This window comes from Pocillopora damicornis, chromosome 9 (assembly GCF_964200805.1).
Source record: "Pocillopora damicornis chromosome 9, jaPocDami1.2, whole genome shotgun sequence".
NCBI classification, from domain to species: Eukaryota; Metazoa; Cnidaria; class Anthozoa; order Scleractinia; family Pocilloporidae; genus Pocillopora; species Pocillopora damicornis.
The window spans coordinates 6357302-6373134 of NC_142678.1; the positions used below are offsets into that span (position 1 = coordinate 6357302).

The 15833-nt window shown below is 37.3% G+C and overlaps 1 protein-coding gene and 1 long non-coding RNA gene across 4 annotated transcripts; one reads left to right on the forward strand and one right to left on the reverse strand.

Annotated features, from left to right (window-relative positions):
- The first annotated feature begins 568 nt into the window (after nt 1–568).
- Nucleotides 569–15833, forward strand: LOC113676606 (beta-galactosidase). 3 transcript variants are annotated; one of them, XM_089183268.1, is made up of 12 exons: nt 569–998; nt 1495–1662; nt 3107–3228; nt 3532–3560; nt 4338–4404; nt 8961–9055; nt 10511–10691; nt 11643–11864; nt 12412–12614; nt 13152–13346; nt 13767–14120; nt 14874–15833. In XM_089183268.1, exons 2-12 carry the CDS (start codon nt 1631–1633, stop codon nt 15210–15212), a joined length of 1839 nt encoding a protein of 612 aa, XP_089039394.1. In that variant the 5' UTR covers nt 569–998; nt 1495–1630; the 3' UTR covers nt 15213–15833. The 3 variants fall into 3 exon arrangements, with proteins under 3 accessions (XP_089039394.1, XP_089039393.1, XP_089039392.1); XM_089183267.1 differs by lacking the exon at nt 569–998 and having other exon boundaries at nt 1385–1662; XM_089183266.1 differs by lacking the exons at nt 569–998; nt 1495–1662 and adding an exon at nt 2373–2778.
- Nucleotides 2906–5964, reverse strand: LOC149039839 (uncharacterized). The gene is made up of 2 exons (XR_016179930.1): nt 5687–5964; nt 2906–5532 (listed from the first exon to the last, which is right to left on the reverse strand). It is a non-coding gene; the product is annotated as an uncharacterized LOC149039839 (long non-coding RNA).

The following is a 15833-nucleotide window of genomic DNA, read 5'->3' on the forward strand; positions in this document are numbered from 1 at the left end:
TTTATAATTTATTCTTTTAAGTAACATTTGTGTTTGTGGATTCCATAAAAAGGTATTCATCAATTTTAAGGTTTTTGAAATTCAACTAAATAAGAATTAGAACTAAAAATCGATCTCACCGTCTGAGTTCTAACATTTCCTAGCTCCCTTTTCTTTTCCGAGTACACTAAACATTCCAGGTACTACCCGTCTTTGTTTCGTGTTGTTACTCAAGAAATGTAATTGATTGATTTCTTTTACTTCAGTTTCAATAGTATTTCGCGCTCTGATCTCCATAGAGGTCCTATTTTACACGATTTCCATCCAAGTCTTGATTCCTTATTCTGCATACTGCGACCATGACTGTAACAGCACAGGCCATGTAAAGTAGATGAGGGTGGTGGGGGTGGGGGCGGGGATGATCTCCCCATAAGGCTAGAGCTGTAACATTCTTATAGTCACCTTTCACTTCCAGTTAATTGGCATTCAATACTCTGCTGGCGATGAATGGTCCGCCGCCACCGTTCCCTCCGAGAACCACGTGATCCCTTGAAAGTCTTCCGACCCTCCCCTCCCCCACCTTCCAGGCGATAAATTATGACTAGTCTCTTCGCTCAGAAACCGGTTATTCTGGCCAGCTAAAAGCGTTCCGAATTTTAAAAACAAGAACAATGTACTCGAAAAAATGGTGAATGAAAGGCGAAAAAACGGGAATGAAAGGCGGGGGTTTTGTCGATGACAAGAGGTTTTCCACGTCAACTGACTTCGAGCATCTTCTCCCGCTGGCAATGAAGGAAGGTAAACTCCCTAGTATCAAAATGCTCTCAGTTTCAATCCGTGGATGGATTGTTATGGAATATTATGGAATGATGAGCCAGGAGCCAGGAGCCGTCCATTATTCAGCATGGGCTTTAGAAGGTTTCACTCTCTTGAAAGCCCGCCAATCCCAACAGTAATTTTTGCTTCCATTACCACGAGTTCACTCCATCATACATAATAAGCTCGTTGCTAAGTATCAGGTATATCTACTCCTACACCTTGCATAATGAAAAATATGTTTCTTCTTAGACAAACTCACCAGTTCTTTAAACAGTATAAATTACCACTAATGCTTCCGACTAATCTCAACGACTCCCCACCGCTAGGACAGACGTCCTCACAGAAATTTCACCCAGCACGCTTAACGCGTGATGGAAAATCTTGACAATGGTGTGTAAGGCACGCAAAGTTCCCACCATAGGCTGAATTTATCAAAAATTATTTCTCCGCCTCTTACCGCGTTAAATTGATTGTAGGAGTTGGGAAAGAGAAATGTATATGTATTTAAAACTTTTTGCTAACGGTATGCGGATCTATACTTTTAGAAAATATACGCCGCAGCTTGCAGTTGTCACGTGAATACCTTTCGTGACATTATTGTCACGCAGAACCATAAAAACATACCTCAAGTCTACGTCTTACGATGCTGTCTACAACTTGGACCTCGATTTTACTGTTTATATCTTTTGTCCACAGCTCATCTTCTCGCTCATTCACGATTGACTATGAAAATGACGTTTTTCTTAAGGATGGAGAACCATTCCGATACATTTCGGGAAGTTTTCACTACTTTCGCGTTGCAGAGTTTTACTGGAAGGATCGATTGGCAAAAATGAAAGCCGCGGGTCTGAATACCTTGCAAACGTGAGTGAAAAAACATATCTATTGGTGACTTTAAGTTTAAAAGTGAATTACTTGTCCCATATAATCCAGACCAAGAGAGTTTCATCGCAAGGTCAAAAATTGGTTCTGGTTTGCCTTAAATTAAACAGCTTGGCGAAGATACATGTGATTGTCAGTACCAATTATATTAGCCCAGTATCTTGATCCTTTTCTCAACGATTTTTTGTCGTTGTAAAAGCTGAAATATTCGTGGTCTTCGCTAGGCGTTGTTCGCTGAGAGATTCTTGTCACAATCCCCTGCATGGGAATCTGAAATGTTTACGTTTGCGAAGTTAGTAAATACACATGTTAATAATAAAACCTGCTTCGTGATTTATGTAATTGATAACAACTATATATATATATATATATATATATATATATATATATATATATATATATATATATATATATATATATATATATATATATATATATATATATATATATATATATATATATATATTGCTTGAGCTAAGATCGAACCAGCTTTTTGGAAACAAAATATCAGGGTAAAGGAGTTTCCACATGAACGGCCACTTAATTTTACGTCTATTTGTTTGGTGGATTCCTCTTCACTTGTTTGTCCCCCTTCTGGTGGTCTAGTGTTTGTTAAACCAAAAACATGAATGGTGCCCTATCTGCTCCTTTTCAAGTCACACAATTCATTCTTCATCAATAAATTATTAGTCAAATCAGGGCTTAATTTTGTGCGTTGATTCATAGTTTCTAAATCTTTATGGCCGTCAGAAGCACCATTTATAGTTTTCCCATACCATATGCAGAAAGATCCTGAAAATTTTCAGATGAGTTGACCGGGAGGAAAAAAAATGACACCATGAAGCTTTCATGGTCATTTTTAATTGCTGTCATTTTACTGGCAACAATATTTACAGGCACAGCAAGGAAATCTAAAAAAAGGAAAAAGTGTACCCTTAGGAGAAGTTTTAAAATTGACTCTAAGGGGAACCAGTTTCTCAAGGATGGAAAGCCATTTAGATTTATCTCTGGGGATATGCACTATTTTCGCATCACAAGATGCCATTGGAGGGATAGATTTACTAAGATCAAATATGCTGGCTTGAATGCTGTAGCAACGTGAGAGTTGTTGTGTTTATAAATGGTTAAATGTAAATTACAAGTAGAGCATGATTTTCATCATTAACTGCATCATAGGTGGATACAATTTAGTTTCTAGGAAGTTTTATTGAAAGGGAAAAGGCAATGTCATGAAGATTTTATTCATCAATTTCATTTTCTGTTATATTTATGGTAGCACTATCATTGATCTATATTTCAGTAACAACAAAAAACAATCATTTTCTATGAAAGACAAGTCCAATGATTTCTCACTCAAAGTTGCAGTTAACTGTGACAAAAAAAATCATATTTTTAACTTGTTATTTTAATAACTGAATGTTTACAGGTATGTTGCTTGGAATATGCATGAGGCTCAAGAGGGAAAGTATGATTTTGAAGGAAACAATGATTTGGTTGGTTTCATTCAGATGGCTCAATCTGTTGGACTTCTAGTCATTGTTAGAGCAGGTTGGTTTGTTTGTAAAATGTGATATTTGGACAGGCCATGCAGTTCAGCTTCAAATGGACGCCTGTATAAACATTAATAAGGCCAGACTACAACGCGGGAAGCTATATGTACACACCTTACGTAAATACTTCCAAGCTGGCCAATCAGCCAGCACAGAAAACAGTATCAACCTGTCTGGTGTACAGTCACTTAAGCATGACATTTGGTAGCCCCAGTCTGCTTGACATGCCACAATTCTTTCAATACTATAAATGCAAATGTTTAAAGTTACTAATCAGCTTACCATTTTACTTAATCAACAGGTCCATATATTTGTGCTGAGTGGGATCTGGTAAGCTAGTTTCCATGGATCAAAAATGCTATTTTTATTATAATTAGCAGCAATGTTGCAATCTAATTGGCCAATTTGGTGTTGTCGATTAGAGTAAAAACAAAGCTGCTTGCAACAATGTGTCACACAATGATCATTTTTGATATTATGATAAAAACAAATCAACAGTGGTTTAGCATGGGCTCTACTCATTCTACAATGATTCATGTCATCATGGTGTTCAAAATGTTGTGGACTCTCGAGGTGCAGCCAAGTGAGTTGTCATTAAATTTGACCACTGTGATGACAAATATTGTTGTTGATTAGAGTACAGATCACACTAACATTGTTGATTTGTCAAACTTACCATCATACATGTGTATATACATGTAACCTGCCATGTCAAAGCTAGGAGTGAGATTTTTATCCTCACAGACAGATGGATGTCAGTATTTTTGTGGAGTACCCTTGAGCCAGAAATGATCAGAAATCATTATCTCCAAAAATTTTCTGAATATTTCCTTATAATAAGGCTTAATGCAAAAATGTCCCCTATGCTTTCTCTTCAACAGTTGAAACTTTTTGCGAAGTGATCATTCATATGAACTTTTTCTCTCTTTCATTTATTTATCTGAGTGTATTTTTTTTTGCCCCATGCATTCCTCAAAATTTTTATACATAAGCTGACATGAGACTGTAGTTTCAATTTGCAAGGTTTAGAAATTTTGAGATAAATTATCAACTTGATTCATATTAGTTAATTCTTAATTAAAAAATGATGTCTCTGTCAATTTTTAGGGTGGCTTTCCTCCCTGGCTGCTTAGAAATTATACAACAGCAAAATTGAGATCATCTTCAGACAAAGGTTGAGGAGGAATTTTCTTTTGTTACATAGTTTGTTCGCACATAATTACCCCATTATGTTCATTTAACATGACAATTACCACTAACAATTATTCACTGATGTGGAAGTAGTTTGAGTTAAAAGTTTTAGGTTTAAGTTGTAATCAAAATGAATATTAAAATTGATTTGAATTAACCTTTTAACTCCCAAGATTTCATTAGTAATTCTCCTTACTGTCTGCTATCACTATGAACTGTGGTTTTATGAAAATTCCATGAATTTCATGTGAAAAACCCATGAAGATCATTTCATGGCCCATGAATACTGCAAAATGAAATTTCATGGGGTTATTTTTAGCCCTGAATTTTCCATGAATTAGGGGAATTTTTTTCATGACCCATGAATTTCTTCAAAGTCTATTTTTATGACCCATTGATTTGCCATGAAAGTCACCAGAATTAATTTCATGACCCATGAATTTCTTTATATGCCAACTTTCATGAACCATGAATTTCTTCAAAGTCTACTTTCATGACCCATTAGTTTCCCCAGAAAGTCATCAGAATGAATTTCATGCCCATGAATTGCAATCAAACAGCATTTCATGGGCTAACAATTTATTTGTTTTGGGAGAACAAAATTAATGGGCCATGAATATTCCCTGAAATCTGTTGCCCACGAATTTCATTGATGAATCCATAGGCCATTAAAAGTGGTATTAATGAGTTCATCACAGTCACTGATTTATCAACGAGCTGACTTTCATGATCCGTGGAACTGACTTGTTGTAAATTTATCCACTGATGGAATTTTGGTGTACAGCGCGAAAACTGTCGAATGAAAATGTCCCTATCTTAAGTGGCCTTTGTTAACGTAAAATGTACAGGAAATCACAAAAAAAAGACTAAAAGCGATGGATCTTCAATTTGCTCCTTTGTTGAGACAAATGGGGCTGGAGGCAATGACCCAGATGTTTGATCCTTGATTTTTTGGGGCCTTTTTGCCTTCGCCATGCCTGGAAGACTTTGTTGAATTTTTTCTGCCTCACTGCTGGCTTTGATTGTTAGCCATGACTCTGGAAACCTGTTCAAGGCCTTCTCTTACATTCTTACGGCTGAGGAATCTTCTAGGGCTTTTCCAGTAAGGCACCTGCAGAGTACAGATGCTTAAGTTGTACAGCAATAGTACGCATTGCATCTACACGAAATGTGGAACAAAACAGTGAAAAATCAATCACTTTGTCACCTCAATTTGGAACTTTGAATAGTGTGCAAATGTAACCTGAAAAAAATGCTATTTTTACCTCGTTTATAGAGTCGCCGGTTAACAGAGTCAGGCCATCTTCTCAGTCGGGATGAAACGTTACCTTCATGTATTCATTGAGATCGCCTTCTACAACATCGTTGTTGATTTCGTGATCGCTTTCACAGGAATCACTGTCGATATCAGCTCTGACTTTCTTGGACTCTGATGTCCTGTCAATTGTTACTTGCTTCGAATTCCAAATACCGAACAGCTTTTTGTGCTGCTTTATTTTGTAAGATTACAGACGCAGCGACGATACCTCTTCGGAGTCATTTCGTAACGTCGAACACGACAACCTGTGAGGTCACTATGTGACCGCTGACCTATGATGGCTGCGATGACCTAAGGTCACCACGTGAAAGTACACGTGATTTACGAAGAAGTGGCGGTTTTTTTCGTACCTCGAACGGAATGGTTCCATTCCAATTGCATTTCTCGTAGTTTTTGTGTAGCAGTCTCTTTTTTTCCAGATCAACGCAATGGACCGTCTGAAAAGTTTTTTCAAAGAGGTTTCCTCAAGATGAAGTTATCGATATGCATTACAACGTGAAGGGGTAAGTTCAAGCTTGGTCATCTTATTACGCGTAAACATCGGAGCGCACGCGCGCAAACTATTGATTTAACTTGAAAATTTTTAATCTGTGACCATCTGGCGAAACATCACAAGAGTTTGTATGGAAATACTTACGACCGTTCTTAGGAATAATAAATACAGTCAAATTCTGAATACGAAATACCTCACCTCACTTCCACAGTGCGTCGCTTAGTATCTGACGGCTTCATGTTGAAAAGAACCTGTTTTGGCGAGTTATCCATTTCTTGGTTTACTACGTACATAAAAAAGGCTCTTAGATAACTGATGATGTTCTCCCTTTATTTTGCAAACAGTGAAGAGTGTTGGTCTACAAAACTGATGAAAGGAAATGCAAACTTGCTAAAGCAGCCTATCTTGGTCCAAATGATGATGAAGATGCAAATAGTAATGATAACCGAAAGAAGGATGGCACATTCAGGTGGCCAAAACAGAGAGACACTGACATAGTCAGCCATAGATATATCTTCACACATGCAAGAGTGCAGAAAGTTGGTAATTGTTTTGTTGTTAGTTACCTTGAGAGTATTGATCACAAGTGTAAAACATATCAAGAAATTTACATGAATGCTGTTTCATAAATAGACATTATAATAACTGTCCATAACATTTTTGACATGATATTAGACGAAGGAAATGATATTTGAAGTTTAGACAAAAATACATCAAACCAGTGAGTATATTTTCAATAATTTCGTCCAAATATTTTTCACATCAAATTTATTTATAATATACCTTCAAAATAGTTTAAATAAATAGAAACATAGGAGCAGAATCTGTCTCCACAAGGAAAATCAGTGATATCAAAATAGAGCCAAAAATCATTAACATCTTAATTTTATGCAGAAAATTTTATACCAACTTTTTTTATTTAAGAAAGTGTAGACTGAATTATCACAATTTTGGAATCCTAAAGTAATATTTATGTACAGCTGGTGAAACAAAATAAACTATCAGAGAATCCAGACTTCTGGTCATGTCTTTCATGTACAACAGGACCAAGAAGTTTCACAGATAGGTTAGTTCTTCAGTGTATAATTTAAGTGATAGTGTATGTATTACAGTTATGGTATACTGCAAGCTATACACTGAAGTACAGTCTTTGGTACAAGAAAAGTGAAGAATTTTTAATTCCAAATTCACAGGGTTTCCAAAGAATTTTCATGGTGCTTGCATATTCCTAACAACCCCATGAAAACTAACTGGCAATTAACTTTCATGTGCCATGAAAAAACCATGTAGAGGCCATGAAAATTCAAGGAAAATTTTCATGGTCAATGAATTTTTTACATATTCACAGGATATTCATGGGTCATGATTTGCTGCAACCCATTAAAAACTAGTGAACTTTGACACCATGAAATTTTGGGCTTGAAATTCATGGGTTTCTCAGTACCTTTGAAAAGGCCATGAAATGCCATTTTCATGGGTATTTCATGGCTTCTAGGTCACTTTACTCAATATTTCATGGGTCGTGAATATGGAAATTTTCACAGGTTTTTCATGGGATTTTTCAGGTCTTTTTCATGGCCTTGAGACCATGAAAATGTCATTGATTTAACCATGAAAATCCTGTGAAAAATCTGTGAATTTACAATGAATTATTTCACAAGATTTTCATGGGTTTTGAGTTCATAGTGTATATAGTTCTTGTGATGTTGGTTTGGAGAATTTGGCATTGAATCAACTAATAATCCCCTAGTTGATCTTTTTCTTTTTTCTTGTCACTAATGTCTACTTCATAGAGTATTGATATTGTAAGGAGAAATTCTGTCTTGGTCACTCATGGGAGTTAAAAGGTTAAGATTGAGATTAATAAGTGTTAATTAAAATTGTTTTAGTATAATAACCACTCAGAAATCAAAGGATTAATTTATTTCTGTCAGGATACAGAAGAAATGATCGGAAATGAAACCCTTGATGCACAATTTTGTTTCTGGTTGCTCAGAGGGGGTGAACAGCACAGTTGCTTATCACTTCCCAATAAAACATTAGTGTGTGCAAAAACTCCTTTTCACCTGTGTGGTATATACCAATGCTATATACTTAAATTACTTTCACAAAACCTTACAAGGATTCATTTAATTGGTGCATGAAGTTGACAATATCATTTACTCATTTGGAGGTCATAAGTTATCAAAACAAACAATCCCCCCCCCCCCCTCACCCTCCACACACACACAAAAAAAAAAAAGAAAAAAGAAAAAAAAAGGAAAAAACCTGTTATTCACTTAGGTTGTCACCTGCATGCTTTGATTTTCTGTGGAATGCCATGGTTTTGAGTTTCTAAAATTTCATTCAGTAACAGATGATGACATAATGACAACAGGTTCATTTAAAGGAAAATAGAAAACAGATTGAAACTTTAAACAAAAAACAACACTAACTTGCGTTAGTGTTATTACCCTTTTGTTACCTTGAGTGACTGAGACAGAATTTCTCCTTACAATATCAATACAATACCAAGTAGACAAGCAATGAGATTAAAGAAAAATATAAATTAGGGGATTATAGTATGATCCAATACCAAATTCTCCAAACTTGAATGATATAAGAGTGGTATGGTCGTAAGGAGAATTACTAAAAAAAATGAGATCTTGGGAATAAAAATGTTAATTCATTCACCAAATCAAAATTGTTTAGTCTCTCATGACTAGATCTGTTTGTAATTTCCTGATAGGTTATATTGCTGCAGTGGATCGCTGGATGGGTGTCTTGCTTCCAAAGTTAAAGCCACTTTTGTATGCTAATGGAGGACCAATCATTGCTGTTCAGGTAACAGGCTGCATTTAAGCCATGTAATTTGACAGCTGTTGTCTAGAAAGTTTTCTGCCAGTACAGAGCTCCTTCTAAGTTCTACAGTGATCATTCCAGCCTGTAGTGATTAGGTCATTGAGGCAACTAATTACTTAAGAACAATTTAAATGCCTCCAGGTTCAAAAACTGGCCCAGCATCTTAAAATCATTCAGTCAAGCTCCACTCACAGATGGCAAAATGTGCTTTAAGATTCAAGAGGGCTCTGAGAGCTTAATTAATTAAAGATAATGGGACACCTATCACTGATGGCAAATTGCACACATTGATGATCAATATCACAAAACAACAGCTTATAAATTTTTAGCATATTGGTAGTCTCCTTCACAGGGGTTGTTTGGTCTCATCACACAATGCACTCTCTTGTGTGGGGTAGTGAGTGTGTTGTGTGACAAGACCCATCAAAAGCTGCAAAGGAGACTTAAACCTAATGGCCTATCTGGCTAGAGCATATCCAGGTTTCTGTGGCAAGAGGCTTACAATGTCATTGCAACCCCCTTGGATAGTATACGTATTGCCAATCCAATTTGCTGGTTAACAAGGTAATTTGGTATGATCAACTGAGTTGATTTAAGAGTAAATTGACCACTGTAAAGAGTTTCAAAGCTGACATTTTGAGCATTAGCCCTTCATCATTTGCTCTGATGTAGCGTTAACGCTGAAAACGTCAGCTTTGAAACTCTTTACGGTGGCCAGTTTGTTATCAACTCAGTTGATCATACCAAATTGCCCTGTTACCCTCTCTCAATGACCAAGCACCACAGTTTCTTTAGAAAGTCACCCCCTTTATCAATTTGCTGGTTACCTCTAAAATGTTATAAGGTCCCCTAGACAGTTGGTAGGTACTCATTTATAGTTCTGGTTAGAGATATGCACTGTCAGTATAGCCTGTGCTAATTTGCTTTAGAACTTGATGTTATGACGAAGAAAAGAGTTAAGTTGGGACCTCTCATTTTATAGTCCATGCAGTGCACTGACCATTGTGCTGTTTTTATTGAGTGTACACAGTATCAAGCAAATTTCTGTGCTTGTGTGGTAGAATGACAACAGAATGAAATTTATCAGATTGAAGGACATAAAATATGAAACGTAAAGAAAATTTTTGTCAATGCAATCCATGAAGTATCAATGCCACTTGAGAATTTACCTCATGCAATTTTTTTTTGTTTGCACTTTTAACCCTTAAACCCCCAAGAATGACTAGCATCTAATCTCTTCCTACATCATCACACCTGAATCAAACATAAAATGCATGAGAATAGAGGAAATGATCACCAGCTATTAAGCAGCTCTTGATTGTTAAACAAATTCTCCTTTTCAGCACCTTAGGAAATGTATAGGGAACAGTATAGAGAATGAACATACTGCAGATCTTAGGGTGTGGAGGGTCAATGGTTTTCAATATCTTTTCAAAGGTAGAGAATGAATATGGTAGCTACTTCACCTGTGATCACCAGTATATGTCTCACCTTCAAGAAGTGTTTGAACAACATCTTGGTAAAGACGTTATACTGTTTACCAATGATGGTGCTAACGATAAAATGCTTGAATGTGGATCACTACCTTCTCTGTTTACTACAGTGGATTTTGGGCCAGGTAAAAATAAGAATCTTCAATTCCATTATGATATATTAACTGACTCCCAAGATCTGATTGTTAATTCTCTCCTATTGCTGCTACACAATTCCTTGTTTCTTACTTAGGAGAATTTGGTGTAAGATCAAGATAAAAGCTTCTTCCTGATAGGTTTGAGTATTCTCATTAACCATTTCCCAGAAAAGCTATGGGTATCATAGAGAGAAGTTACGTTTTAGTCACTTCTGGGAGTTAAAGGGTTAAACTCTTAAGTGAGATTAGCATCTAATTTCTCACAACATCAGCCCTGAATCAAACATGGAAGTCACAAGAACAAAGGAAATGATCACCAACTAAAATAGATTTGTGATTGATATACAAATTCTCTTCATGAGCACCTTAGGAAATGTATAGAGAACAGTATGGAGAATATGCCTCGTGATGAGGAGTTGATCAATTATGGTTGACAGTAATTTATTATGGAGTTACCCTTTTCAGTCATGCTTTAAGAATTTATATTTTTTTGTAACCATTAAGAACCCATTTGAATTGCGTTTTCTCATGTTTGCAAGTCGGTAGCCTCTATGTCAGTGATTCACGTGCTGCTAACCTCACAACACATGAGCTACCCTGCCGATAGATCAAAACAATCTGACCTTATGAATAAAGGGGGTAAGTTTCTATAGAAACTGTGATGCGGCGTCAGTGGGAGAATGTAACAGGGCAGTAATTTAGTTTATCAACCGAGCTGATAACATAAATTGGCCACCGTAAAGAGTTTAAAAGCTGACGTTTTGACTGTTAGCCCCTCGTCCAACGCTCTGATGAAAGGCTAACGCTCGAAACGTCAGCTTTTAAACTCTTTACAGTGGCCAGTTTACATTTTCAAGTCGATTTGACCTAAGATCAGAGTTTGTATATTTATTTCTTGCCCCACTGAGAGATAAACACCCTAATATCTCTTATCTACAGGAGTTGATCCTGCAGTTCCTTTTACCCTCCTGCGAAAATATCAACCCAAAGGACCTCTGGTGAATTCTGAGTTTTATCCTGGCTGGCTTGACCACTGGGCTGAGCAACACCAGACAAGGAATGCAGCAGAATTTGCAATTTACCTTGACAAAATCCTTGCACTGAATGCCTCTGTTAATATGTACATGTTTGAAGGTGGCACCAACTTTGGTTTCATGAATGGTATGTAGGAAAACATGGTAGCTGGCCACAGCTACCAGCAAACCTGTCCCGATTCGTCTCAGATCTCCCCGTAGGCGGAGAGATGCGCGTCCTGCAACGCTAATGAGGGTCTGCTGGCGTAGATACGAGCAGTCCCCCTCTTCGGCGAATTCCGTTGCGCAGGTCAAAAAGAATCAGGGAAAAAGGGAGGCGCTACTTTTCGAGCGTCTTACTCCAAGGGCTCTCCGCGTCGCTTATTTTTTTTGTTTTGTTTTGTTTCGCACGACGGACCTCGCCGAAAGGAGAGAATGTCCGTGATCTACTACTAGCTGGCAATTTTTTACGTTTTTCTAACAAACCACCATGGTACGGAGAGAGGCTTAAAATGTCTTCTAAACGACCCAACACTTTTGAAAAAAGAGTCTAGTGCTCTTGCCATGAAGAGAAGTTTTGTGTCTCCTTTACCTACACAGGAAAGATATCCTTAGATGAAAATTAAGAAATAGTTCTTCGAGAGGGATTCGACTATATTTGTTGTATTTTTTTAACTTTCTTGATAAACCCTTAGGAGCCAATGGCTATCAAGATAGTCGCGTCTTCCAACCACAGCCTACCAGCTATGACTACGATGCTCCACTGACAGAAGCAGGAGACCCTACTACAAAGTATTTTGTAATCATGGAAACCATCGCTAAATATGCCACAGTCCCCCCAGGTCCTGTCCCTCCCCCCACGCAGAAGTTTGCGTATGGAAAGGTCAATATGACCAAAGTAAGTACACTCAGATTCTCTTTGCTTGTTTTGTTACTATTGTCTGGGTTGACGTTACGGTTTTGGAGTTAGAGTAGATACTGGAAGGCAGACCCACTGTAACATATAAACTACTTATTTTGTGTTATAAAGAAGCAAATGAATTGCTAATAGTGACGTCATTTATGCATCTGTCCTCCAAAAGATCATAACTGGGAACCAGTTAAATTGGTATAGGTAATAACATAATTTCGTCTGCAATTTGGTGTTCATAAGCACAAATAAAATTTCAATGACAACAAAATTGCACGAGCCTGTAGCGTTCGCGCTATTTGTAATTTGCACCCATTACAACTTTGCACTCGTGTTGCACGAGAATGCACTCGTTTTCTCCCAATCAGAAGTGCGTAATTTTTCCATGTACATCATTACGCGCGTAATTCAGCCTATCATATTTCAAAGTTATTGGTCATGCAATGGTTTCTGAAAGGACCAGCACGTAGGAAAGTTCTTAGAGTGTTTCTTCGGGGTAATCATAACTTTTGTATTTAATTGCAGATCAGTTCTATTTTTGATGCCCTGCATTTCCTTACACCATCTGGACCTGTTTCGAGGAATGATACTTTGAGTATGGAGCAGATCGGGCAAAACTATGGATTTATCCTGTATCGAACGATTATACCCGTCAGTGGTCCTGCCGCAGACCTAGGAATCCCTGGACTACGGGACAGAGGAATTGTGTTTGTGAACCAGGTATGTAATACAAAAGTTGTTGATTCACAATTTCAGCGTAATGCATTCCTTTGAAAATGCGAGTTAAGTGAACTTGGAATTTTCTACACACATTCTTATTTAGGTCGCATAATTACGCGTTGCTTCGAAATTTGTTCTTTTTGGTTACAAGAAAGACGAGTAGTATTTAAAAGATGAATGAATTGGAAAGAAAAGCGAAAGAATCGGGATAAAAACGGAAGTGTAGTAACTTTAACCGGGGTTATTTCAGGGTTTCCGTCATCACAAACTTTACCTCATTTTGACGCAATGCGTCTTTTAAGGAGATTGTTCTCCGTGTGCCCAGAGGTTCAGCAGGGCAACTCTTTAACAAGCAATAAATGAAAATAAATAAATAAATAAATAATTGATATATTTATTGAGAAGTTCTTATCTGTGTAGGTCCGTCAAGCGACACTTATTCGAGTAGGTGGAAAGACCAATGCCACCATAGAAGTTAAAGAAGGCGCAACCTTGGACATCTTGGTGGAAAACATGGGCCGGGTTAACTACGGCCCCCATTTACAAGACCCAAAAGGGATCCTTGGAAATGTGACCCTTAACGGCGCGGTCCTCAGAAACTGGACCATATACCCTCTGCACCTAGACGATTTTATTGGTCGTAAAAAGTCTTCATTGATAAAGCTCAAAAGCAAAAGTAGTGTTCAAATCCCATCGTTTTATCATGGGAACATTCCCCCTGCACCAGAAGGTATCCCAATGGACACGTTTCTCAAACTTCCTGGTTGGTTTAAGGTGAGATATACAGTTGCCTACCTCTTAGAACAAATGCAAAGTGTATATTTAGTTAGCTTATACGTGTATGTCTTTTAAAAGACGCAGTATTTATTTGCAAAGGTTGACAAACACTTTTAGCCTCATTCCCACACTTATCTGATTGCAGTTGTGGGTAGATTGAAAGCGCAGACTGTCCTTGCGGTCACTCCTTTCCTCTTTCTATATATGTATATGTTTAAGAAAGATGTTTTTCGTCTTTTCACGAGCGTGGGACAAAGAAAAAATTCTGAGTTCCCATGAGGAATCGAACCTCAGACCTTCGGATTCCGCGCTCCTATGCTCTACAAATGAGCCACTGAGACTCTACGGTGAGCGAGATCTGATACAAAGTTTATATGATACGCGTCCTACATACTGTTAGGATTTACAATGTCGATAACGTCATGTTGTTAGTAGAATGAGAGATGGTAAGTTTTTTAGGTCGGTAAAGAAATAAGAAAGATGTTTTTCGTCTTGTCACGAAGAATCCGAAGGTCTTAGGTTCTATTCCTCGTGGGGACTGGATGGAGAATTTTTTCTCTGACCCACGCTCGTAGCAAGGCGAAAAATATCTTTCTTTATTTCTTTACCGACCTAAAAAACTTATCATCTCTCTTAATATATTATGTATATGTTGTCAGTGCTTCGCAATTTTTTATGAGGGTACGGAAAAGTCAAATGTTAAGCACTCCTAAAAGTTTTCTCATCTTTTATCTTGCTTTTACATGCCAGGGTCAGGCTTTTGTAAATGGATTCAACATTGGACGCTATTGGCCGGTGGTTGGACCCCAGATCACCCTGTATGTCCCAGCGAGCATCCTTAATTCGGGTAAGGCAGTAACCGAAGTTGTTCTATTGGAGCTAGATAACGCTCCTTGTGAGGATCCCAAGGACTGTTTTGTGGACTTCGTGGAAACACCTGTGATTGATGGACCTGTGCGACCCATGACATCAAAGCAGATTTTGCCAGATGAGGTTTACGACGACTGGACTGCGAAATATAAGGACTTTTTACCCTCGTACGTCAAGACAAAGAAGCAAGTTTTAGATATCCTCAGTTCTCGGCTATAGATAAGAACGATTTAAAGTTGTGTGAATCCTTTAAACCCGATGAATGACCTGCTTGGAATTTCTCCTCACGGTAATACAGCTGAGTCATTCGTTAAGATCACGAGAATAAAGGAAATGATCACCAGCTTGGATTGTTAAACAAATCCCCCATGTCATTAGATTAAATTAGATTAGTTTAGAGTATAACGAATATGGATACTGATGTTAGGGTGTAATGGGTGAAATGAATATTTTCAACGAAGATACGACTGCAGATAAATTGGAAATTCAATTGCTGCTAATCCAATTAAATAAGATAAATTTATTTTTGGTGAGGACTTGTATTAAATTTTACTTAGTAATTACAATAAGATATAAAGAAATTCTCCCAAGGTGAACTACAAACAAAAAATGTGAAATAATTAGTGAGGTGATAAACTCTGAAGGGGTTTTGCGATAGTATAATTCTAATATTTATGGAAACGAAAATAATTGTATTTGTAACGTGATAAACACGGGTTGTAATAATATTTGGAACGATGATGCGGTCTTGTTACGTAAACAGAGATATTTTTATGCTTAACATTTTAGGAAATTTTTTTGATAGGATCAACAGTAATAAAATGGGTAGTAATTTCATGA